We start from the raw sequence: 26,911 nt of genomic DNA on the forward strand, positions 1-26,911 counted from the left end.
AGCATAATGCTAAAATCAGTCGACTTGCGCGTTTCCTCCCGTACTACAAATTCAAACAAACTCTGAAAAGTAGGCTCATCAGTACCACCATACTGATCACCTAAAAAGTCAAGATAACGCTGCTTAGCGTCAAACGGGAGTCGCTTAGCCAAATCTAAAACAAAACGTCCTTCCAATTTGTCACGCTGACCATAAGCTTGCGCGTAAAGCAGACACTGCGACAATTCATCTTTAAACTCTTTCAGATCACTGGAAGAGGTCGAAGTCAATTTGCTACCATAGCGGTACTTCCTAATTTCCGGTTCGGCGAAAAGACCTCCACGAACTCCAAAACGTTGAGACAAGCGATCTAACGACATTTCTATCCTGTCTTCCTCTGACAAGCCAGGAGTGTCGGAAACCAAATTAGCAATCGTTTGCGCAGCTGTTCTAACACAAGCTGCTTGTAACAAAGTCAAACGAGTTCCTTTAAAGGGCGAAGCTGCCATTAAGGCCGTAACACGATTTTTAAAGAAGATAAATGGCATATTATTACCATCGTAACCAATCAAGGCCGCCTTATCGAAAAACGTCCTACTATTTTGGTATTCAAAAAAGCAATCCTGTTGTTGAGAACTCGATTTAGCGGGAGAAGACAAACTATATCTCTTAAGGGGCTGAGGGGGCTCAGTCACATGCACAGCCCGATCACGATCCTCACACACGTTAAAATCAGGAGACGCGTTACGCCTCTCACAATCACGCAAATTACGTGTAACTGGGCGATCAAAAACTATAGCGGAGCAGAAAACTGTGAAGAGGGCAAAGCATTACTGCTAATGGCGGCCCCGTGACCTGCACGCTCTGGGGGAAGAGTTCGGCTAAAATTCGCAGGCTTTGGCTTTAGATCCTTCGGAAAATCCTTAGCTGCGGCCCCGAGACCTCCTGAAACAGTTTGAAAACATGTGAATTGTACTGGTCCACTTACAGATTGAACAGGCGTCTGGAAAAGGTTATGTAAATTAAACTGCGATTGATGTTCATTTCTGGAATGCCTAGAAGATCCCTTCTTAGAGCTACGCCGAGAGCCCAACTCTGAACGATATTCAGCTAAAACTATCTCTTTACGTTGTTCAGCCCTCAACTGAGCGTCTTTGAGTGCGAACTCAGTAGCTCTAGCTTCGGCTCTCGCGGCGGCCTCAGCAGCTCTCGCGGCAGCCTCTGCTCGTGCGGCCTCAGCTCGTATAGCCTCAGCTCTCGCGATGGCCTCAGCAGCTCTTGCTTCGGCCTCAGCTTGTATCTGGAGCTCCTCTCGTCTTAGCTGTGGGTTAATTTGTGCCACTATCCGAGACGAAGTCCTAGACATCCTAGTGCTTATATTTGAGGCGCTATCCTCAGGATGTATGTCAGCATCCAACATATCTGAGAACTCACTTACTTTTTGTTCAAAGTTATTTTTCAACGAGTTAAATTCGGGATCTACCCTATCACGAAGTTCTGCCAAGATTGCAGAGTTAAAAATTTTAGTCAAAAGAGCATGGAAATGCCGTAAATCCTCTTCCAAAGTAGAGAACTTAGATCTAAAAATTAACAGTTCCTGCTTATCACTCAAAGAACCTAGGGCTACAGAAAGTTCCCCAATTTGAGTCAAAATATCCCGTCTAAGATGCCGGGCCTCTCGAACTGACTTAGCCTCATCGTTACTGGGTCCCTCCCCAGAATGGCCTGCCCGACCGCAAAGAACACCATCAGGCTTAAACTCAGTCGAGTCTACGGCGGTCGAGTCCCTGTCGCCACCGAGTGTAGACATATTAAGTGTTGGGGCTAAATTTAACAATTAAAAAATTAAGTTACACAAACACACAAAATTAAGTTATAAAAGTAACAAGTATGTGGACAGCTAGAAGAGTGGTCGCTGTTTTGTAGTAAGGCAACAGCTACGAACAAAGTATCATTTTGCCCTTTATCATGTATTTTTCAACTTGTACTTCATGCAAAGAAGAGTAGTTGTAGATCAGTACTCATATGCAACCATTTTCTTTGAAAAGTAACTGTAACTAGTAACTGTAACTGTAACTAGTTACTTTTTAAAAAACGGTAACTGTAACTGAAACTAGTTACTTTTTGAGCGAAGTAACTGTAACTCAGTTACTTTGAAAGTAACCAGTGCCCACCACTGTTGGTGAACATGAAATAAAGTAGGTTAGAAAACAAAACTAAGCCAAAAACATAAAGTATTCTTAGGCTTCAGTTCTAGCCTGTAGAAACAATCGAAGAGTGACGAAATCAATGACCCATTTCCTATTATATCTTCTTTTTTCTCGCATAGATATAGAAAGTTTGTTTGATATATTTTTGTAAATATGACCGGCATGTTTTTGCAGACAAACGTGTTTACACGCACAGTATCAAAGACTGCTTTTATACTTGGCCAATCTGAATGAGTTGTTTCAGTAATTGCCAATTGTATTTGTAAACTATTAGGTCACAAGAGGAGCTAAAGAGGTCTTCTTAGTGTTCTGTGCGTCAAGAGAGTTCGTCAATTCATTGTTTGCGTATTCGACAAAACCTTTTTTTCGCGTTTCAAGTCACCTGCGAAGTAGACCAGTCGTAAAGTAGTAAGACGATACGACAGGCGAAAAATGTCAGATGCAAAATAGGCTACTGAAGCTAGAATTGTTGAAGCTCAATGTTAAAATATGATTTCGTATAGACACAGTAATGAAAAAGAAGTAGGTTAATCTCTACAAATCTCAGATTTTGGTTTTGAATCTTTATAGTGAGACTAGACATTAGACAAAGCCTTGATAGGTTATTCCTGGTAGCTTCGCAAGACTTGTAGAAGCTCTTGACGCAGGGCCGGTTACTGAGATTAACAGAGTTAAGTTTTCCGCTTGTTGAAGTGTTGTTGCCAATAAAGTAATAAATTTAGTATTTTGGTTATATAGCTTAGTTGTCTGTGATGATACGTTGATAACTATTTACTTCGCGTAAATTAGCTGCAGCGCATCAAAGTGGCAGCATAAGATATATATGGGATTATCAAAAGCCTGTATAGAATATAGTGTATAATCATTTTCATTGTATGTCACTAGTAACGTTGATTAGCCTACATTAGAGAAATTAGAACAACTTCAAGGTTGTTTAATGTGAAGCAACGTGGGCACTGGACTACCCTTCAACAAGTTTGAACTTCGCCTTTTTAAATGAAGATGTAAATGAAGAAAACTCCATTTTTAGGTTTTCTTTCCTCTTGCTACCCTCTCAACTGTACCCAGGTTGAATATCAATCAAAAAAAATTGTGCTTGTTTTGCAAGCTAGGCTATTGGGAAAAGCTGTCTTGAATTAAATATATACTCATCTAATTCCTGAGTTTTTTTGCATTTATTTCCAGATTAGCCTAGTTGTTAAAAATAATTCTTTTGGTATATGGTGTATCGTTCGGTGTATGGGTGATCGTTTTCTGTGAAGTGAAACAAAATGAATCTTTTTGACGATCAAGATCAAAAGCTAACTTACCAAGCAAACAGTTTCCAATCAACCTTATTCGAACGAGCAACATTCATTCTTACGTCATGTTATTGCCAAAAACGTAAATTCTTTGCCAAACCAGTCAGAGATGTATGTGACAACAAACTGGTTCAAAGTTTTCTTTCTTATCAATATGTTTTGCGGATTTTTAAGAATAATTTAAAAGAGCTTTGTCAACAATCAACAAGTTGCGTTGTAAGCTACCTAACAGAATTGGACAAGGCAAAGTTAAAGTTCAGGTTGGTGATAATTATGTAATCCTAAAGTTAAGAATAAGCCTATTTTTCTGTTTCCTAAAGTATACCTAAGCTGCAGTTAGCAGTCACCCAAGATTGGTTTTGGATAGCTAATTTGCTGTCTTTGGTGTAAAGTAGCTGTTTACAAGTAAAACTGCGCTTGCCAAAATCCCCTACTTCAACATGCGAAACCAGCATAGGAGTTTTGTGGCTTATAACTTTGCTTTATTTCACCGTTAACCAACAGCGTAATTCCATGCTTGAATCACACAAGCTTACTTTGGATAATTGCAGCAAAATGAGTTGTCGAAAGGCTTCATGAAATAATAAATCCCACTGCAAAGTTGAATACAGCAACATAATTAAACATATACTGTACAACAAGAGCACAAAATAAGCGTTTATTTTCAACTTGGTGCACTTGCATGAATGCTGATCAAAAACAGCATTGCTGCTTCATATTGAAACGCAATGGCTATTTATTGGTTCGTGTTGTCTCGATCCTTTTCTGCAACGTGCGAGAACAACTTTCATTTTACATTTTGAAAAAAGTTTGCGACATTTGCTGAAAAGTTTATTCAACAAGATTTAAGTGCAAACGGCTGTTTTTTGTCGATTTATTTGACTCTCTGATGAACTTGAATTATGTATTTTTTTGTTTCGAAGTAATTCTTTTTCTTTGCGAAGTCGAAAAGAAAACAAACTGCACAAGAATCTGAAAACTAATAATCCAACAGTTTAAAGTGGGCGCATTGTCCCACAACCGTTAAAGAAATTGCTCATTAAGGTTAAGCGTGTGCAACAAAAAATATTTATAAAGTAAGTTATCTCGAAATTTCAATCCGTTATTAATTATTTTTTCATTTTGTTTTGAACTCATTCTTACAAGAAAAATGTCGCTTTGTTCGTTGAACTAAACCATTTTGCATGAATTGAAACTTCGTTTTGACCAAAAAAATAATTGCTTCAAAAAGACATAAAACTGAATCTCTGTTTCTTTTACGTGTTCCTATGGCCACGAGCAGTGGCGTAGCCAAGGGGGGAGGGTTGGGGGTTACAACCCTCCTTTGGCACGCATGTGACGTCATGATATTGAGAATGATGCTTTCAGTCTCTATGTCTCTAAAACAAAGTTTGCCTAATTTTAAACGAAACTGCATTAAAAGAGCGAGTTTTGCCAATACCAAACATTCAAATAACTCAGCCAAGAATTAGCAACAAGAAAACATCGAAACTTAGTTTTATTTCCGAAAAATGCCCAAGAAAACATGATCTTATCCTTTTGCCATGCTACCGGGCAGAACCATTTTACAGGAATATTTATACCCAAATTTTTGTTGAAAATGCTCTCAGAATGCACCAAATTCAAAGTAATTTTTCAAAATTTTCTGGGAAAGGCCTCCCAGACCCCCCGCCGCTGGGTGTCGCTTTTGGCGAAAACGCCGTCGCCCCCCTTTTCACAATTCCTCGCTATGCTACTGGCCACGAGATATATTTAGTTTGCATGAAAGCTACAGAAACAAACTTTTTCTAATATGTATATTATTGAGTGATACGGCATTTCCATAATAAATAATAACGACCATTAGAGATGTATTCAAAACTGAAGATTCGCTTTACGTTTAGCCATGGCCACCTGGAGATGCGGCCTGATTTGTCACATTTTGCAGATTTTGATTACAGCTACTGCTAGTGCTTGACTGACATTTTTTGAGATGTTTTTACTTTTTGCGGTTTCCTAATGACAAAAAACTTTTTTGTTGCCTTGGGGAAGCAGTAGCAAATGAGAAAAAGTAAGTTGAAAAACGCAAAATCAGACTGTTATTGAAAATTAACAGTCTGACTAAAATTTACAAAATCAAATTTTCTTTGTTTTTCAACATGTGAGGATGTTAAAACCTATTGTGTCATCTGGGAAAAAGAATAAAGAAAGCGTAAAAATCTAATTTTTAGAAAAATTTATTTAAACGTTCGCCCAAAGTTAGAAAAACCTGGAAATTTCTGCAAAATGTGACAAATCAGGCCATATCTTTAGGTGGCCGTGGTTTAGCCATGAAAATATATCTCTGCAGTTCCCCATAATCGAAGAAAATTTAGTACAGTTATTGAAAATAATAATAAATGTATTAATCTTACACAGTGGCGTAGCTAGGGACTGTGCCGCCTGGGGCGGATTCAGATTTTGCCGCCCCTTCAAGAAAAAGCATGTGAAAATGAAATTTGTTTAATTGACTTAAAGTGGAATTATTGTATGTTTTGAAGTAGTAGCGTAGCCAGTAATTTTGAAAGGGGGGGTTTTAAGGGCCGGCGGGCGAAGCCCGACGGCGTCCTCGCCAAAGACGACACCCAGCGGCGGGGGGTCTGGGGGGCCTCCCCCAGAAAATTTTGAAAAATTACTTTGGATTTGGTGCATTCTGAGAGCATTTTCAACAAAAATGTGGGTATAAATATTCCTGTAAAATGATGCTGTCCGGTGGCATAGCAAAAGGATAAGATCATGTTTTCTTGGGAATTTTTCGGTAACTTAATAAAGCTAAGTCTCTATGTTTTCTTGTTGCTAATTCCTGGCTGAGATATTTGAATGTTTGGTATTGGCAAAACTCGCTCTTTTAATGGAGTTTCGTTTAAAATTAGGCAAACTTTGTTTTAGAGACATAGAGACTGAAAGCATCATTCTCAATATCGTGACGTCACATGCGTGCCAAAGGGGGGGTTGTAACCCCCAAACCCCTCCTTCCTCTTGGCTACGCCACTGTTTTGAACGTTGCCATTCTGTTTGCTTTTATTTTCCGTGTACTTTTGCATTATCAAAAAAAAAAAAAAAACGTCCTGTCTGAAAGTGCCGCCCCCCAGACGTGCCGCCCGGGGCGGTCCGCCCCCCCCCCCCCCCCCAGCTACGCCACTGATCTTACACTACATTACTATGTGGATAATAAAATTGGTAAATAAAATCAACTGCATTACTTACTGCAGCTGTTGATAGAAATAAATGTCTTAAAGTGACGAAGTTTTCATTATATATTTTTTTTATCATACTTCTATGTTCTATGCAATACGAACTTTTATGGTGTAAAGTGCTGAATATCAGAAAGGCAGCAAAGGCTTCAATTTGTTCGATGAATTGTTTATTTTTTTAGGAGAAAAGTGAAAGCCTCTAATCTGTACATTTTCGTGCTTTTCTTTATCTGGTTTTGCAATTTTACAACAGTAAGCGCTTATGAAAAAGGTAAGATTGTATTTATTTTAGTTTGATCTTTTGATTGCGAGGTCTAATGGAGTTTTTATGGGTTACTAATCTCCTGGTCTGCGCAAAGCCTGTATGTGTAAATTTTGGCACATACTTATTTACTCAAATAATCATATCTTAAAACTAAGGTGGATGTTAATCCATCTTTCGAAAGCATTAAAACAGATCAATTAAGTATTTTACCCACCAGTTCAGTTGTTATAATGTAGATTTCTAAAACAGATTGAAAACTTAATTTCAAGGTTAATTCTACTTTTCTGTTAATTTATTTTCCAAGAAAGCAAACTCATCTTGTACACTGTGTACGGCTTTGTGTTAGTCTAATACAACTGCAATAGAAGTCGCACCGCGACAACTGACGTGACATACTTTTTCGTGTGTTATTGCTCACTCCCAATAAAAACTAGTCCACACAAGCATTTACATAATCAAGTTAATCAACATCGATTTATAAGAACAAGTTTGTTAGCTGTTACCCAGACCACTTACCACATTTGTGTATAAAGCTGACACAGTTGTAGATCAGACATTAAGACAACTGTGTTTACCACAATTTTTGCTATTCTAAAATCCAGTAACCTCGAATAAACTTCGAATAGCTTTGAACAAAGTTTTGAAAAATTTTTTCCTCACTCCAAGTTTGTTTTTGTAAGTTGAAAAAACTTTAAACACCTGACAATAACTTCAAAGTTCATGTCAACATCAACAATCATTTTTACAGAAGGAAATCCTCCACGAATGGTCACCAGTGACATCACGACTTTATCAGCTTACAAGGGTCAAACTTTGACATTACCCTGCGTAGTATCTGGCAATCCGTTTCCCTTGACAGTGTGGTGGAAAGACGGTAATTCTTTAATGCATTGAGAAGGAGTTGTTACAAATTCAACTTCCAAAAACGTAATGCATACGCAGCGATCACTATAAGTTTCTTTCAGTTATGTTTTTATCCTTGAAAACGTAATAGGTAAAAACTTTGCCTGTCGTTATTTGAAGGGCAGTGTCTTAAAAAAACTTATTGTCCTTATTTCTAAAAAATGTCCTTGTTTTTGACTTGTCCTTGTTTTGTCTTATTTTCAACCATTAGTGAACAGATTTAGTGAAATAACCGTCAAATTTCTGTTACATGTAAAGGTAAACGTAGACCTGAGCTGTCATGAGATGCACAAAGTACTTTTTTACGAACAAGGAGTTTCTGAAACAGATTGTTTCTGGAAAAAAATACGGAATGTGATATGTCATGGCTCGTATAAATGCAAAGATTTGTTTCAAAATGTTTATTTCGTTTCGTATGAAAATTTAGTTTTTTAGCTGTCTTTATTTTGGGATCCATATCGATGGCAACCCTGGTTAACAAAGATTATCGTACGCTCAATGCCGGTTCAATTAAAGACAATGGTACTAGATCTGCCCCTAGTTTTAACAATCCCATTATGCGTTGTCTCGGCCTCTATCTACAGAAGAGCGTCATGGTAGTCTTCTAACGAATGTAGGTTATCGCTTTTTAACAGCTTGTTTTTAATTGTATTAATTGGTAATATTTTTCGATTGACGATGGCGTTTAGATTAAACCATGGGTATTGGTCATATCTTTCAGGCTCACAGATAAGCAGGGAATGGAAAAGGTTCAAGAAGCAAAGAACCAGTCTTCGCATTCGGAATGTGGAGTTATCAGACAGTGGCCTCTACCATTGTGAGGCAGTCAATGGATATGGTACAAGACAAGTTGAAATACAGCTGCTAGTGCACGGTAAATATCTTTGAATTTATTTTTATACATCTTCTAAAATTGATCTTTCCCCCAAAGTGCGATTTCGATCAGCATTTCTTACCGCAAATTGTTACTGATTAAATTCAAAATATTTCTTGAACTTTGCTTTCTACTTCAAATGTCGTTTGGCTGATGTAAGACCTTTTCAACTTTGTTTTTTTTTTACTTCTTTTAAACAGTGCAAGTCGAGCGGATGTCCGCAGTTGCTTTAAGGGGTTAAAGTTCAAGAGATCTCAAAGCTGTGTTAACATTACCACAATTGTTACAGTTTCGTTTTAGATCTCCTTTCAGCCAATCGAGTTTTTATTCCAAATAGGTAAAATCAGTGCCCAAGTGGAAAAAATACACTCAAATCGATTCGCGCAAAACCGAGGGGTCTAATTACCACCTGCTTATCGGAGTGGTATCAAGTATGCTTCCTCGGCACCCAATTAGTCACCAGTCCTTCAGCAACTGAAGTATCCTAATCCTTTTTACTAGATGACAAAGTTCTGATTGAACCAAATGATTCAACTTAAAAAGGCTCGCACATCTTGCTTTTTTCTTAATATGCGAACAGCACACAACAGGTGGTGTTTCTGTTTTGACTGACCCAAAACAAACTTTTTTTTAAAACATATTTAAAATTCACACTGCCTTGTTAACGCATTGCAACTCTGAAAAAAATGAAAACGTTCGATGCATTTCATTTTTGCGAAATATGGTGAGTAAAAGTTTTGAAAATATTTTTTATCAAAATTTCTAAAAGTTGTAATTTCGTTGCCTGTTGATTTGTGAAACTATATAGCCACCTCACAGATTTCTATTTCTACAAATCTCCAAGTCATGACCAGGATATATTTTTTAGGACATCTAACTTTATATTTTTTGGTTTAAAGTATTGAGAGATATGTAAAGATAAATTTTGATCAATCTGTAATCTAAAACGGAGCACAGGCTTCTGTAATAGTGAGTTTCCTGGGCTTGCTTTGTTGTGCTATGCTCTGTAGTACCCTCTAAGTTGACGTGAGGCGGGGGTTTGATAAACACTGATGACCATTCTTGAAATAAGCATAACATAGTTGATTTGGTATGCATTTTCAACATGTTTGAATATTATTTTCGTCTTAAAAGGTTGGAGCAGTAATACTGCTTCTGGTCAGGACAGGACTCATTATCTTTGTATATGTGACTCTTTTGAAAAGAATTAATACACTTTTGATTGTAATTTATCAAGCCTAAATTCTCAGCAGCTTCGACAAGGGGTTCAGGGAAAATTTTTGGACCCAGAATCTTTCCAGTAGATGGATATGCGGGAAAAGCAATGCAAAAACAAGAAAAACATCTGATGGACGTAGTCATTTCTATTATCATGCAATGTGGCCCATGTTGACAAATAGCTGCACAGTGCACATCCCTTAGGCCTACCTAAAGTATTGGTTCAGGCATATAAGATACCACTTACCCATAAAATCGTATCGGTGATGGCCCACAAACAGTATACCAAATCACCATACAAACTTTTTATTTTAAGTTACCTGTATTTAATAAAAGCAGACAAAAAAATGTAGAAAGGTTCAATCAACTTTGAAACACAGTTAAGTTGGATCGAAATATTGAGCCCAGTAACTTTATGTTTGAGATCGCAAGTTGTTTTTTCAGATTTTTTAATTTTCTTTGCCTTGTAAGAACACTTGAAAATTCCATCCTTCTCAAGTGCACTGCTGGTACCTACCTACATGCTCTTGAGGGTGTTTTGCGTTGACTAATACATACCTTTTTTAATGTTATCAACCAACAATCAACGTAAAAGAGCATTTTTCTAACTAAACAACGTACAGCGTACGACTTTTAACGTTTTTTGCAGTTTCTCTATTTTTTAGGTTTGTGTATCTCAGTAAGGTTGCAGCAATTAATTACTATAAAGTAAAGATAAATATCATACTGTGAATTTTATTGTTTTTCTTGCAACTTAACTTCTGTACAACGTATAAATAGCAATCACATTGCCACTATAGCGTTCATTGTCTGAAGGTACATCACCAGTGCGATTGCAGTCTTCTTATTTTCAGCGCTCTTTGTGTTTTTCACTGTAATTTTTCTAATGCACGTACCAATCCTAAAAAAAAGAAATTTTTGAAATGACTGAGTGTAGTCAAGTTTGCGATCTTTATGCCTGTAAAAAGGTTTTCGTAGATTTGAGGCAAACTACATGCCCTGCCCGAGCAATACAAGTTTGCGATCGTAAATTATCATTAACTAGTAGATTGAAATCTGATCTTGTAAATCAATGCTTTAATTCGCTGCTTATTTTTAATTGAATCACATCATGTTTTGATTTCATAATCGATGGAAGTTTGTCTGAGGTCATAAAACAAGGTGACTTATTATATCTCCCAGTTTTGTGGTTAAAATGTAACTTGATCAAATTCGTTACAATTTTTTGATTTACAGTGCTGCCTTGCTTGCCTTCTGCCGACACAGTAATTTCTTAAGATTAACGTAAAAGCAGCGCAATTTGTAAGACAACCAACAGCCTTCGTTGATAAGGATTGTTGTTATTCAAGTTGGATTTGCTAAATTGGTGGCAATTGACCGTGTCTTTTGCTTCTCGGACGTGTCTTTCGCATTGCAAATAGAGTATTACTGGATAAATACTTTAGTCGTTTTTTTCGTCATTTCGATCGGTTTGGAATGGCATCAACACGGGACATGTAATGACAAACAATTTGATTTTAAATGACAGTATTTCCTTTGATTGTAACACCATTTTCGAAAACATTTTTCAAAAAACATTCTGGCCATATTTGTAATTTCATCTAAATTAAATCTAACCAAGTCTAACCTTAATTAAATCTAACCTAGTCTGAAGTCCTGCCAGCAAAAGCTTGAAAAGTTATCAAAAGCACTTTTACAGTAAGATTACATAAAGAAATAATAATTTCTTACAGCAACTTACAAGTAAAATTAAAGTACTGCTCATTGCATTTCAACTAAACGAAACAAAATTTTTCGGAAAATACTGCAATTTACAGTAGGCTATAAGTAAGCGCTTTTTTTGTTTTCAGGCCTTGTATCTTTATCAGTTTAGATATTAATTAAACAAAGTCCCACGAAGAGTGATCTGATCTGATCAAGCAAATGGTAACAAACTAATGAATAGGTGTAGTAGTAGTCCATGGTGTAGTCCATGCCAAACTTTAACGTGCGTGTTTGGCTTCTTGTGAGGTATCTTTTTTGGCGTCAAAACGTTCCTTTTGAAAAGTATTATTCTACGCTTCAATTATAGCAGCACTGGCTGATAATGTGATAGCAAAACGTTTTGGTATTTGCTCGTCGATTCAAAGTTTCTAGACGTTGTGTTAAAGACAAACTATTGCAGTTTTAACACAAGAATTTATTCACTCAGTTAAAATATCATTTTTCGCTAGTTACAGCCTTCAAAAGAATTTTTTAGCTTTTTTCAGCAATATTGCTATTTTTAGATTCTTGCATGCCATTGTGCATGTTTTGCTCTTAAACACTTTTTCGTTTTTGACCATTTCTAAGTTTGGAAACAAATTTAAAATCATGCAGATGTTAGAGAGATTGGAAAGGTAATTGAAAAACTTCAATAACATAAGTTGTTGAAGTAGCTTCCAAAATTATGTTTTTGAATAAAAAATAGATGCATCTTTGCACAGATTTCGGTATTTTATCTCATTATTTACAAAACGTACCAGAGCATCACAAACTCGAGCTTGACCCATGTGAGTCGATGCGCGATAAACATAAAGGGATGTCTTCACTTCATTCGGCGGGGAGACTTTTGAGGTTTTTTAAAGAGTTTTGCGTGGAGTAAAGAGTTGGAATCTTTTACCCAACACTGCAGGTGCATACAGTAATGACTCTGATTCGGCAATGTTAAACGGGTTGGATGCCTGTAAAGATTAGTAAATAGTCCAGTAAAGTCAAAACTGTCGGCCAGGTTGGCATCAGACAACAGGAATGGCTAACGTAAGTTACACCACTCAACGGGAAGTAGGTCGGATGGTACATGTAGTTTCATATAGGCTCATACGTAATGTAAGACAGTACATTTTTTTCAAATTTTTATTCATAAAAACACAAAAAATGGCTAAAGACCAAAACAACATTTGAAACAATGAAAAAAGTCAATATCCACAGTGTGCCTAGCAAATTGGAAGTGACATGACAAAGTTTTTAATGAAAACAAATGTTAAAGATTATAACGTTGTATGTAATCAAAACACAATTTGTGTGTCAACAGTAACTTAGCTTACGATTGTTTCCATAAATTTCGTCGAGATAGATAACAATCAATTTGTAAAATTAAAAACATAATTTTCTCTTTCACAGTTACCGTTTCAAACATTTATTTTAAAAAGCCTGACAATGTTTCATGTAAAATTATCTCAAACTATCTACTTATCGTATATGTTTTCAAATTACACACAACATGAGAAGCAAAAGATTGCAGATATAATCTTCAGATTTTCTTGCGTTTTTATCACTGGAAACGGCTTCGGCATATGAGACATATCCATAAAGTTTATACTTTTTCAACACATTTTGTCACTTAAGTACCGAAGTTGGAGCCAAAGCAAATATTGTTATCCAAATCCGATCATATCCCAATACGCTTGTCACTTTTTGGTATTTGTTACGAATATTTTATTCGTGATAAGTCAGAAGGAAGGCGTTGATGTGCTCACTAAGGCTACAAATAAATAGAGAAACCTGTTTTTAATTTTTAGTGCATTGATACATTTATCTACAAAAGATATGCAAAATTCTATACTAAAAAGTGAAAAGTGGAGTTTTCAGTTTTCAGTATTTCACACAAAAAGAGAGTGAAAACTCCACTTTTTGTGTGAAATATACAAACTAACATTTGTTTTCATGAGCAAATACCCCGAAGTGTTTGCTCCTTAAACGTATGCCAGTAAACAGGTAGATTTCGTTATTTTTTAATCAAAAATTTGCAATCACGTTTCGATTTCTGTGAAAGCCTTTTTTTACTGCCAACTGCAAACTATAGCACTGTAGAGTGTAGTAGACCAACCAAACTGTAAGCTACTTTCAAAAACACATTATGTTTTGACATTGTTTTTATGCAAAAAAGCTGTAGACTGCACCTCCTATGTGGTAATATTGCATAGTCGTTTTTATTCATGCAACATTTGTTTTTTGTGTCATTTGTAAGAACCGCCCTTTCTAATCCATTCAAAACAGCCGTTTTTTTTGTTTTTTTTGTTTTTTTTTTATTAAAAACGTGGTGTTGAGCCTTTTAACACGTCAGCACAATTTTTAATCTCTTCAACGCCCACATACGCTCATACAATGTAGAAATAGCAACATTGGCTAAGTACGACCAAGATCGATAACATTCCTAAAAAGGTAGGCTCTAATGGACTGTTTACTTGCAATGGCGGGAAACTCGATGTTAAGTGGATATTAATTTCCTACTGGTTTATTGAAAGCTTAACCTTCGTGCAATCGATAAAAGCATTTATTCGATTTTCATTTAAAGCAATGGAATCGTAAGGCACTTTATGTAAAATTGTTGATCGTACTCATAATACACTACAATATTGCAGACCAACAAACAGTCAATATAAACCTAATTCGTTATCGAAATAAAACTATTGACAAAGTTTTTAATGTTCTAAAACTGTTCTCAAAACTTAGGTAAAAACATTCAACTTTTTGTTTGTTAAATGTTCTACTCTCTTTTCACACTTTTCTTTGTAAAGATATCAAAGTCCTGTTTCTTATAAATGATCATCACAAGTAGACGCAAGGAAATGTAAATAATAATTATAAAGCTATCTTCTCAGCAGGTTAATTCTTGCGTTGTATTTGTCAAATTTATTCTTGACTATGAAAATAGTGTGTGCAGGTGCAATAGGGAAGATGGTGATATGATTGGCTGTTGTAGTTTTTGTTTGCACTGTTTAGTGTAAAAATTTACAGTGCTGCCAACCACTCAATTCTTACTGTATAATGCAAAAAAGTAATGAGAAGTTGTTTACTCTGTCATGAAGGTTCGGATAGAAATTGATGTTGTCCAGAAACTTTTGGAGTAACTTTCGAAGATCATGTTTCCGTTTCAACGACAGAAAATCAATATCGGTTTTTATCGTTTCGTCACAAAGTGACAATGGTAATATAACTGCTCCTCCCTAATTATGGACGCCGAGTCCCCAATTAAGATTAAGAATTTGTTAATTTATTTCAATTGACTCTGTCACGGGATTTGCACTTCAATCCACTACTCAAGCTGCCTTCAATGGTAATCCGATGCTTGATTCAGTGCCCGTAAAATAGCTATAATAGGAAATGAAGGAATCGCGCGTTGAAGCTTTTACGCAAGTAAGCTTTCCATACCCGGGGTGTTTGTTTCAATAAAGAATTGTAACAGCAACTATCGTGGGAATGCGATCACTTTTGTTGGTTTTGAAAGAAAAGTAACGCATCGATGCGGCATTTGTAGAGTTTTCAGAGAGTCTACAGCATTTATGTTTGGAGGTCATACTGACTCGCATTCATGTTACATCGTGCTCAAGTAAATTACATTCACTTTACGTTTGAAAATAATAAATGGAAAAGAAGGAGAAGTAAATTGTTCAGTAAACTACAATAGTAAACTACAATAAGCCATTTCTACGTAAATATTAATAGAATTTTCTGGATTTACACTGTCCTAGTAGACAAACCACAGAATTGGTATCAAGCTTATTAATTTTGTAACCACAAACTAAATTTGAAAAAATTTTCCAAAAAAAAACAAATAATAGTATTTCTGCTTACTTGTGAGACCTTGTCGTTATTTTTTTAGACTTTGATTGAACTACAAATTGTTCTTAGCCCCTTCAACCTCCTTTTTTGTTATTTTTGTGTGTTGTTGCTACTTTTCTTCGCCAATCTTCCTGTTTTTGTGATTGTTGTAAAGGTGAAGTTGTGTTGCCACATTTAGCGAAGTAGCACAGCACTGGAAGTGTTGAATTCGAATACTTTAAACTCCACGCGTATACCATACAAGCAATCAGTATAACAAGTAACCCCCACTCATGCTTTGTTAGCTTCCAACGAAATAATCAGGCTATCGCCACTTTGGTCCACAATCGTCCCATAAAATCGACCCCCACAGATATCTAGCCCACAAATAAAGGAACAAAAGCGTTCCGGGTCAGTTAATTGAAACAAAGGTCACCCAAAACATATCGTATTTCTTGAGATCTGCCCTACCACGCGCATTTGCGACGTGGTAAACAAGAAAATGTTTTATTTCGTCTGTTGGGTAAATATTACAAGTAGACTATGTGATTAGGGCTACTATACAAATCATCACAACAATTAAACTTTACAGCGATATTAATTCGCTGTTTATAAGAAAAATATCCGAAATAGAATAACCTACAATATAATTATTATTGATCAATATTTAGATCAAGAAATTAAACAATGAAAAACGAAAAAAAGTTCATCCAATATCGATTTTAGACCATTCTCAAATATTTTTCAAAACATGTCCTTGCTTTTTAGGACTACAAACTAAAACAATTTTTGTTCAAGTTTACGGCTTTGTTTAATTTTGCAAGTTCTTCAGGGACTTCACTAAATAGAAAGCTTTGAAAACGAAGAAAACGAGAAAATTACGCCATTCTTGATTATCGTCACCGCTGTAGACGTTGAATCAGTGTAAAAATGACCGATTTTGCTGTGTGAAATTTCTGTTGTTTTGTATTGTAGGTCAAGCTTATGTGTGTTCACTTTCAAAAAATATTGAATTAGTGAACTTTAATTAGGTTACCATTTTGTGTTTTAAAAGATATTTAAACTTATAACTACAGTAGACATACCGAATTCTTCAAACTCAAAGTTGCACGAAATTGACTTTGCAAGTCTGGTAGGCCTATTGTTTAAAACACAACATACAAGCAAGACAGACAAGACTGAAAAATAGACCATGAATTTTTACATTGTGACAACATCTAACATTGACTGTAATGATAGAATGATTTCAATTGTAGTGATGTGAAACTGGAAGCGATTTTTGGAACCAGAATCAAAGACACTTTTTTAGATTTAACAATGTCTAATATGAACTAACCAACGTTTAAATAAAGTTATTCACTCAGTCATTTTCATTACTTCAATGCCGCTCAGCCTATTAGCACTCTACGGTTTCTCTTTGATTTTTGTCAGACTGGCAACGTTTTTGTTTGATGTTGCTTTGTTAAATCTAATCACTAAATTGTTGGTGAAAAAGGGTTTTGTTTCTATCCAATAGCCTGAAAACGTCTTTCTATTGACATACAACAACATTTACAGTATTCCACTTTTACTGTAAATAAAAGCAAAGTTTTATAGTTTTGTTTTATTTGCAAACTTTACCCTTCAAAGTTGCATATTGAATTAAACTTAAGGACACACATTTTTAAATGAAAGGATTTTACTTCTGGTTTTAAAAATATGATTGCAGTTTTTACTTTGTTGTTTTCAAAGCATGATTTTCTGAAGAATTTTAAAAGCAAAATAATTTTCTAGAAACTGGTTTGGTCAAGATGTTAAGATGAATGAATCGATTTATGTAATCTATTTGTAAAATGCATTCGTTGTCATTTTGTCTTTAATATTACTTCAGCAGTAGCTGAGCTTGTTGAAGTATTTTGCGAGTAACACTGCATAAAAATGTCTTTGTGTGGATATTCTTTTGTCCCACTCTTTCCAGTGTTTTGCGCTGGTGGTTTATCGCTTTGGTGGTCAAATAAAGTAATTAGAGCAATCATTCTTCTGTTTCAAAGCGATGAAAGTCTACTGCGAGGCTGCCAACCATAAATATTTATTTTTTTAATTTTGCAATTTGCTGATTAGATCTTTGTATCTTGTTATGCCACTTTAACAGTTATTAAAACATGATGGGAGTTTAAGATTGGTTTAGGACAGATGAGATGAGAGGAACAAGTTTTGTTTCAAATAAAGTTTCTCACAAGAACTTCGTATTAAAATTTTCCAATAATTTGAAACCTCCTTACCCTTAATAACCTCAACGTTACTACGTTATGCGTGTTACATAAACCAAAGTAGCTTTGTGGCTTCTAAATTCCATACTCAGTGCCCCAGCGGCATTTTTGTTGACATGTCTGATTTTCATACCGAACATCAAATTGTTTCATGGTTGTTTGGAAAAGTACAAAAATCCCGTAAACAAGGTTGGAAAGAAAAAAATTTGAAATTTTCGGAGAAAGTCTATTGAGAAATTTTTATTTCGAAATTATCGAATTTGTCCACAGATGTTGAACCACCACAAGAATCATCGAATGTATATATTCCTTTTAAAACTGATTTTGATAGAAGCAATTTGCTCAGCGTATATAAGTAACATTAGCATAGTGCCCTGCGTTGGCCCATGATGTTGTATTAGTATGACAACATGCTTCTGTATGACATTAGGCTATTGGCACCTGAGATTTTCCCATAACAAAGAAAAACGTCCTTTACAACATTGTCGTTTGTTTTCTGTTTGTTTTAGTCTGTTATTTCTGTCACTTGTTATGTTTTTACAAACAGCGTATTATACCATGGTCCATAGCACACTGTAGATCGTGGCTCTATTGAGAAAATCTCGCGTTTGAGTGGTGATACAAATCATCATTAAAACCGTGTATTGTTGGCTGCGAAAGCAGTTAACAAGAGAAGTTGTTTTAGATTAAAACAACTCGACATGCTACAATAGAAACATAATAGTTACTCTTGATCCTTTATTGAGATGCTTTAGTTCGTGAGCACATGGCGAGTAATAATTCGAAATAATGTTGTTGGTAAATAATCAACATTAAATTACTGGCCTATTTGATTAGACTAAAACAAATATTTGCTTATTGTTGTAAACTGTGAGTAACCTGCAAGTATTTGAGGGAACGCTTCAATAACCAATATGAAACATCCTTTAAAATAATTCATATCTTGTATCACAGAAGAATCGCGTCTGCAAGTAGTTGGAAGAAGACGTGACTCAGGTTTGTCAATGCAAAATTCCTATTTAAAATTACATAAAACTTATGCTTACTGTACCAGTGAGTGCTAGGATTAGGGCTGATAACAAGGTAGATATCTTTTTTTCTACTTTTTATATATCTTTGGATTTTGAACGCTAGCTGATGCGGTGAACAGGTTTCGGAGGACAAGGTAAAGGTGGCTTATTCACTCGCCTTTTGGTATAGTCCTGAGCAAACATCGATACTCCGATGAAGCAAAGATCTTAAAAAGACCCTCGCCTTTAGACATAAAAGAAGAAGGACTTTAATTTTAATGCAGCTTTTTTTTTAATAAACCAAATGTACACAATCTCTGATAAATATATAAACGTATACTTTTCTAAAAAGGCGTTATAGCCTACATTATTGTAAAATCTACATGTATGATTGCAGATGCGTAACGTAAACTTGCTGGCATTTTCGTACTAAAGATAAACCACGTGCTGCGTTTTGTTTTCAGTTAAACCAATGTTCTCTCAGCCGATCAAAATGCGTCGTCACAACATTGTCAAACCTGTCGGTGGCACAGTGAGCTTTAAATGCAAAGCAAGAGGAAAGCCTCGCCCGAAAATTCTGTGGTATGCTCACAATTTCTAGCCTGATATTTTCGTTATGTATTTGTTTAACAGCAGAAGCAAAGCCATTTTATTTCAATATGTATAATAAATGAGAAGCCCAGTGAAGAAAATGTTCCGATAAAAGTGCTATTAAATAGGGTAGCTCTTACAAAGTGTAAGATTCTCTTTCGTACTCGTTCCTGGGATTTGTGGCTAATCGTTATCTTCGGTGATTAGTAACACCATGACATCACTAACACAAGTAGTTTTCAGGTATAAAGATGGAAATTTGACAAAAGTCCCCGATTCTGACGGATCTTCCAAATCGCGATGGATTCTGACACTTCACAACATCAAGTCACGGGACAGCGGGCGGTACACGTGTTGTGTGTGGAACAGTGTCGGTGAAATCAAATTTGACTATACTCTGCGTGTTGTTGGTGAGTAAATCCGGAAAAGTATATGCATCCTTATGGATTTGAAAAATATTTAAATTCTAGCTAAGTGTATTCAAAAAATAAAAATAAAAACATTCCGAATCAAGCCAAGAGTATTTCTTCTTATCATCCGGCCTGGTATCTTTGTCACCTCTCTGTCACTCGATCCGCTCTCATGAACTGTCGAACCAAGATCAAGGCCGTTGAGAAGATAATTTGGGTCCGGTACCAATGAGATCCTCAGGCTTCAAATCAAGATATATCTAAGACAAACGCGCTACGTCCAAAGAATGCGTGTCGGTTTCTTCAAAATTCCTGGCCCCTTGGAAAGTCACGGGCCCCTAAATCTTCCCGGGCCCGAGTCCAAAAGTAGCCCCTGGACCCCCTGTCAACACTACTGACCAATATATATCGAATTCTGAAACTTGTTTCAGCGTTGTTTTTTGCAGTTGTATTTCTGTCTCATTTTTTTTTCACTATTTTTTTTTACCTCTGGAATTTGAGACGATCTGCTTTTTTGCCTGCTTACTTTCATGCCTCTATCTTCCATCGCTGCTCTCCAAGTCTCCAGCCTCTGCTCCGCTTTCTCTCTCGTCTTTGCACACAACACAACGTCGTCTGCAAACAGAATATCCTACCGTGCTTCTCTCTGGATGTTTTCTGTTAAGCAATCCATAACAACAGAAAAAGAGGAATGGGCTAAGTGCAGATCTTTGATACAACACGACCATTAGCCTACCTCGAATTTCTGGATGATTTCTGCCCATACTTCAATCGCGTCCAACTTCCTTCAGACATATTTCTCCTCCATTTCATTCATCCCAGGGCAGTTCCAAATTTCCTGTCTTGGCACCCGATCATTTGGCCTTTCTAAGTCAATAAACACGAAATGCAAATCGTCTTGTCCTGCGCTCTGTAATTCTCCATCAGCTGACGCAACGCAAGTATTGCATCTGACGTGCTCCTTCACAGCATGAAACCAAGCTGCTGTTGTGAAATGGGAACATTTTCTCGGAGTCTTTTAACTAATATTCTCTCCCTCAACTTCAATGTATGCGATGTGAGTTTGATGCCAGAATAATTTCCATGTGTCTCTTTTCATTTTAAAAATTGAAATGAAAGTGCTACTTTTCCACTCATTTGGCATGTTCTCTGTCTTTATTATCGTCTGGAAAATATCGGTTAGCCATTTCGTTCCAGTCGCTCTGAGCACTTTCTAAACTTCTATTGAGATAATATCACCTAGTCCAAATACTTTTCCTCGTTTCTTTTTCTACTAGGCATGTGATACCTCTTCCTCCTTAATTTCAGTCACATCTTTAGCCTATCCGCTGCTGGGTCTATTCCCACAAGTTTTCTTTGGTTCTCGACATTCATCAATTGCTAGTAGTACTCTCTCCATCTTTCTAGAATTTCTGCATCATTTATCAGTATCTGTCCGTTCTTATCTTTCACCATTTCTGCTTGGTGGACATCTTGAGAGTCTTTATGCTTTTGTTTGGCCATTAGAGTTGCCTTTAAAATTAAAAATCAGATTTCATTACGTATACTTTGTAAAATTTTCAACAAGTTCGTTATAATAAGCCCGAGAGACTGAAATTTATTATTAGGCGAATGTCAAAGATCTAAAAAATTACTCTCATACATAAAAACGAAGATGTATCCCAGTAAATGTATGACAGTTAGCTAAACATAACCTTTTTCGAACAAGATCGTTTTCGTATCAAAGCATTTTAATATATTGAAAAAAGACATAGGCTTACAAGGCTTAATTTAAAATTGAGCAATCTCTGACATTTTTTCGGCTTTTCTGTGCCTGCTAGAGACACTTCGAGGTGAATTTAAATCTAAATCCGTAGTTTTTGCTTTTTTTTTTTGGGTTGCCTGCTTTTACAGATCGGATTGCTTCACAAAATTAAAACTTAAAAAAAAAATTCAATCTTCATTTCGGGTGAGGGTTTTAGCTTAGGCCACTGTAAAAAAAGATGCTTGGCTTGCAACTATACCCTAACCCTAAACGTTATGATTCGAACGGTCAATGATGTTAGTGAAACCGGAAGTTTGATAACTTGCAGATGTAAATCACCTATTTCATCCGCTCATCCACGTTTGTAACTATACATTAATGTTCTTTCCAATTTGCATCCAAACAACGTTAAACTACAACCATGCAATTTAATAACCCAACACCGAAAGTTGTTGGACTCATCATGGTGCACTTTAAAATTTGGTGAGTCTTCTTAGAACACTTTTATGATCGTTGTAAGAGTCACAACGCTTATCGATTAGTCAACAATGTTATTACGTGATTTCAATGAATCAATCGAAAAAACAAATAAGATTAGAAGAAATCCTTTGAACAGGCCGGGTAACCATGTAGTTAATATTTTACTCAGAGCATCATTGAAACAACATATCTGGATTCCAATCATCACTAGGCCAAACGATACTTAATTAAGTATTTCTGAAACAAACCATTGTGAAATAAGCGATTCAATATTTTCCTTAAAAAGCGCGACTTAGTTTTTGCATAGCCTACTGGCAACACAACTCCACAAATAAAACTTTTTTCTCACCTTTTTTTGTTAATTGCACATAAACGTTCAATTTAATCTCCGATTATTTGTTTCATTTAGATACATTGTGATACATTTAGATTTGACCATTTCTTAAAAATTCAAGAAATAGAAACAAATGTCTTCCGACAGTATTAACGTTCAAAGATGCTTGAGAAAAATTGGCTCTGCTACATATCTTGCGGTCCAAAATGCGGCACGAATTAGTATCATTTGCCCACATACAATTATTGTCAAAATCTATCAGAAAGTAGCCTACTTGACTTGCATTATGGCATGCATTCTTATTGACGAATGGGTATGCGTGGCGCTTCAATAAAACTATTCAGTGACACTAGCACAGAATTATTAGGCCTATAAGCAGAACTTATTTGATCAAAAGTAATGATAAGCCTAATCATATTTTATCTATGTACACGTCATTGCGCCGCAAGAACCACAGCAACTGATTGTTCTTTTGGTTAGGTACAAAGCCGGTGATACAGTTTTAAACATTTTTAAAATTATTTACGATAATTTTGTTCTTTGAAGCACCGGCTTCAAATAGCAGCAACAGCAAAAGCAAACTCTCATGCCTTATATTAATTATATTGCGCAATTAGAAGGTTATATAGTTCAACGTAATACTTACTAAATCTTATTTTGTGATAATTATTACTCAACGAATTTTGTTGTATTTGTTTCATATTCGCGCTAGATCTGAAAATCACGTGGTTGCTTGATCAAGCAGTTCATTCAAACTGTTTAGACTCATTCCTCCATGTAAAAAAAACATAGGCTACATTCCTACATACCAGTTGTTGTTTGCATTGATTCAACGTTTTAGACGCAACTGATTTGCTGCCTGGGCATGTACAATTCTGATATACAATAATTGTATTCTGGCAGTATTTTTTTAACAGAGCGACTCAAAACTCTTTACAGCGTTTTCGTTTCTTAGCAAAACAAAACGTGTAGCCTACCGTATAAAAGAAACTGTAGAATGTAAAAAGTGTGGCAATTTGTCTAACCTGCTTAGTTTAGATAATGCTTATTATTTGACCAATTTCATAAGAAAGTTGGCTTCCTTATCAAAATACACAACGGATTAATTGATCTTGATAATAATTTTGCTATGCAATTAAATTTGAATGCATATCTTTAATTAACAACTTTACTACGGTACCATAAAAGTTGCCGCTATTTCAAAATCAAATAAAATGAAATGAAATTAGCAAAAGTTATATTTTTGAAGAAATGTTACATAATTGCATCCATGGACATGTTGCATCTCAACGTCAGAAATTTGCTTTTTCTACCCAGCTCTACTATACCAAAAATCCTTTTGAATCCGATTCCATAGCTCTGATCGTAGCCTAGGTAGGCAAATGTGTCAGAAGCGTGCAATTGCATCATTGTTCCAAACATCATTGGTAATAGTGAACGATCGTACTATGCTCAAATATACATAAAACCGTCGCTTCAAAACAAGATTAAAGTATTTTTTATTGTCTGTAGGAATCAGTCGACATGAAAGACCTGTACTTTTGAAGCCTCATCCACTGAATACGACTGTCAGAGCTGGAGATAAAGCTTCTTTGCAATGTCGAGTTCGAAGCGTTATCCCACCAACTGTCAAGTGGATAAAACGATTGGATAGGGAGAACTTGCATTTGCTAAAGGAAAAGCTTTCAAATAATTCTCTTGAAATCAACAAGAAGCTATACTTAATTTTGCCTCCTCAAGAGGTAAGTCTGAAATACTAACACATTGAAGATCGATTAACGGAACTGCATAAAAATACTTCCATTAAAAGATAGTCTGGTTGTTGTTGCAGTCGCTGTTGAGTAAAGATCTACAATCGTTTTAAGGGCTGCTCTATCATCACACAGAATTGATATGTTAATTGCTCACGTGGAAAAGAACGCTGTTGTATTTGTTTTACAATAATTGGTTTTGTTTCACGTTTTAATTACTACCAGGTGAATTTAGCTCTTTTCAGCAGTAGTCTACCTTTCTAAAGTTGATATATTCTTCATCACCAATCTTTTCGTCACGTTTTTTCCTTTCTGTTGAAATTTTTTATCAATTTTTCATCACTGAGAATACTGAGATGTTGTTCAGTTCTTCGACAGAGGTCAATCTATCGATGGGCTGCGAGACTTTAGGGCCAGGCGTTGGCAGGGAAAATTTTTATGATGTAGGACTAAACATTTCCAAAGATATTATGCATTTTTCATTGCAAGCTTGTGGTCGCAACAGAAACTGTCGTTGGTATCTTTAAACCTAGATTATATTTTGAATTTAGATGATGCAATTGCCTGATGGATCTTATCTCAATAAGTTGGTTTTTAATCAAGCTGCAGAAAGTGATTCTGGAATGTACATTTGCTTAGGTGTAAACACAGTTGGTTATAATTTTCGATATGCCTTCTTGACAGTCAAACCAGGTAAGTTTGCATTGATATTTTTATTTTTTCATTTAATTAGGCACACAGCTTTGTGACAATTTTGGTTTTATGAACATTTTATTTCCGTTGCGGTCCAGTCGAATCAGTAAGCTACGGTAGTCTTTTTAGTGTTTCTATACTTTCAATTAAAGTTTTTATGTTTTTGAGGAATGTAAAATTTGAATTCTAAGTTACAACACAGTCGAATGGCCCTGAGCGAACGCCTCACACAACTGGTGAAAACTCCAGAATATTTCCTTTTATTTTCAACTTCATTTATATAAGCGTCTTTATTATTATTTAGGCCTAAATAGCCTACGATAGACCGCTATTTCAGCCTTTTCTTGTCACAAGCATCTATGCTTAAGATGTATATATTTTTATTTAGCAGGAAACAATTTTGTCACTTCCAGAAAAGTTGCAAAGAAATCATTCCCTTTCACTATCATTATTGGAATCTCAGCCGGCGTCGCTCTTGTGTTATTATGCATTGTCACCATGTATGTTTTGCTTTAGCTACCTTTATTGTGATTAGCCTACAGCTACAGTTACTTCTAGGTATATCATTGGAATTACAGTATAGTAGTTTTATAAAAATTTATAATACTGGTATGTAGCCTACTAAATTGTGACACACACCAAGCGGAATCATTTTTAAGATGTATGTTTTTGTTCAGATATTACTTTGGAAAACGTGACCACTTTGGACAGTTTTCTGGGAGAAACTCAGAGACGATGAGCAATCAACAACTTTCAAATCCCAACAAACTTTGCTATGAAGAGATAACTCCTCCTCTTCCAACTGCATCCTCGCGAAATGATGAAACAAATATTGCATCACCCAATCAGCAACTTATAAACGCTCAATTTAGTCCGAAAATCAATGTGGTCAATTCGTCTCATTCTCCTGCATTTTCTTCTCCTGATTCCGATGCAAGCTCCGAAAATAATTCCAACAGGAATCGTTTGAGTGATAAAATCTTTCCTGAACGATCAGAGACAGACTTTTGTTCTAAGTACGTACGCTCACCCCCACCTCCTCCTCCATCACAATACAGTCGCTCCTCATCAACAGATGCAGGAAGCCGACATAGAAGTCATCACAGTTGTCATCGAAGTAATCGACATCATCACCATCATAGATGTCGAACTCCTCCAAATAGTATTTCATCTTATTCTTATTGTTCTCATGGCCGTGAATATTGATCATGTTTAACAGTTGCCTAATTTTGTTTATAAACGCAAATGCATCGTTTGAACGCTGTGGTTTGAATTGTTTTAACAAAGAGATATTAATAGAAGATACTTCTGGTTGATACTCAAAACATGATGGAAAGCTGATTCGACATTTCTCTATAATTATGACGTACCGGGAATTAGAGTTTCAGACGAAAGGACAGATATATTATTTCAAACAAAAAATAACATACCGTAGCAAACTTTTTCACAGCGTCTGGTTGTTCATTATTGCTAACACCATATTTTGAAAAATGGATCAAATTAATTTCTTGCTTAGTCACAATAACTTGAAGTGGAGCGAATCCAGCAAGGAACCTTACGAAGAAGAGGGTGATTTCAACAAAACAAAATGATGTATTAGATTTATATTAATCCAACCTTGCAAATTACACCGTGAATAAAGTTAGCTACTTTTTAGTCTTTGAGGGAAGAGGATCGCTTGAATCTCTCCCCTTGTATCAGTCACTGACTTAAAGAATATATCCATTATACCGAATACTCGTGTTGACCCATAGACTACTGCAAATTGTATATAGTTTGCACTCTGCGTAAATCATCTTTGTTATGTTTTTTTTACATTTTGTTTATGTTTAACAGAATTTGCCAAATATAGTCTAGGTAGCCTATTCCCAGGACATGTGGATACACATTGAGTTAAACTTTTACAGAGATTTAGTCGACCATTGCAGAACTTTCAAACTATTCTTCAACGTAAACGACATTTAACAATAACACCAATTTTGCATTGACTACAAATGAAAATTTGCATGTGTAGCCAAACTTAAATTTTGTTATCAGCAAAATGTGACAACTTTATCTTTTACATTTTCTACCATCTAATGCTGGTAAATTTTCAACGTGTAGTTTAATGTTGAAGATATTGTGC

The 26,911-nt window shown here is 35.7% G+C and overlaps 1 protein-coding gene across 2 annotated transcripts; it reads left to right on the plus strand.

Annotated features, from left to right (window-relative positions):
* The first annotated feature begins 3,384 nt into the window (after positions 1-3,384).
* Positions 3,385-26,847, plus strand: LOC145779374 (fibroblast growth factor receptor-like 1). 2 transcript variants are annotated; one of them, XM_082590955.1, is made up of 11 exons: positions 3,385-3,750; positions 6,885-6,973; positions 7,716-7,841; positions 8,592-8,744; positions 18,728-18,769; positions 19,248-19,365; positions 19,618-19,784; positions 23,855-24,084; positions 24,645-24,786; positions 25,175-25,286; positions 25,464-26,847. In XM_082590955.1, exons 1-11 carry the CDS (start codon positions 3,461-3,463, stop codon positions 25,990-25,992), a joined length of 1,998 nt encoding a protein of 665 aa, XP_082447081.1. In that variant the 5' UTR covers positions 3,385-3,460; the 3' UTR covers positions 25,993-26,847. The 2 variants fall into 2 exon arrangements, with proteins under 2 accessions (XP_082447081.1, XP_082447086.1); XM_082590960.1 differs by having other exon boundaries at positions 25,178-25,286.
* The last annotated feature ends 64 nt before the right edge of the window (positions 26,848-26,911 follow it).

The sequence above is a fragment of the Aplidium turbinatum genome, chromosome 1 (assembly GCF_918807975.1).
Source record: "Aplidium turbinatum chromosome 1, kaAplTurb1.1, whole genome shotgun sequence".
Lineage (NCBI taxonomy): Eukaryota > Metazoa > Chordata > Ascidiacea > Aplousobranchia > Polyclinidae > Aplidium > Aplidium turbinatum.

Bases quoted from the DNA above. Each gene is read 5' to 3' on its own strand.
- LOC145779374 (XM_082590955.1), top strand. From the start codon at position 3,461: ATGAATCTTTTTGACGATCAAGATCAAAAGCTAACTTACCAAGCAAAC. The intron at 6,974-7,715 runs GTAAGATTGTAT...TCATTTTTACAG, and splicing joins AGTAAGCGCTTATGAAAAAG to AAGGAAATCCTCCACGAATG. The intron at 19,366-19,617 runs GTATGCTCACAA...AGTAGTTTTCAG, and splicing joins CCTCGCCCGAAAATTCTGTG to GTATAAAGATGGAAATTTGA.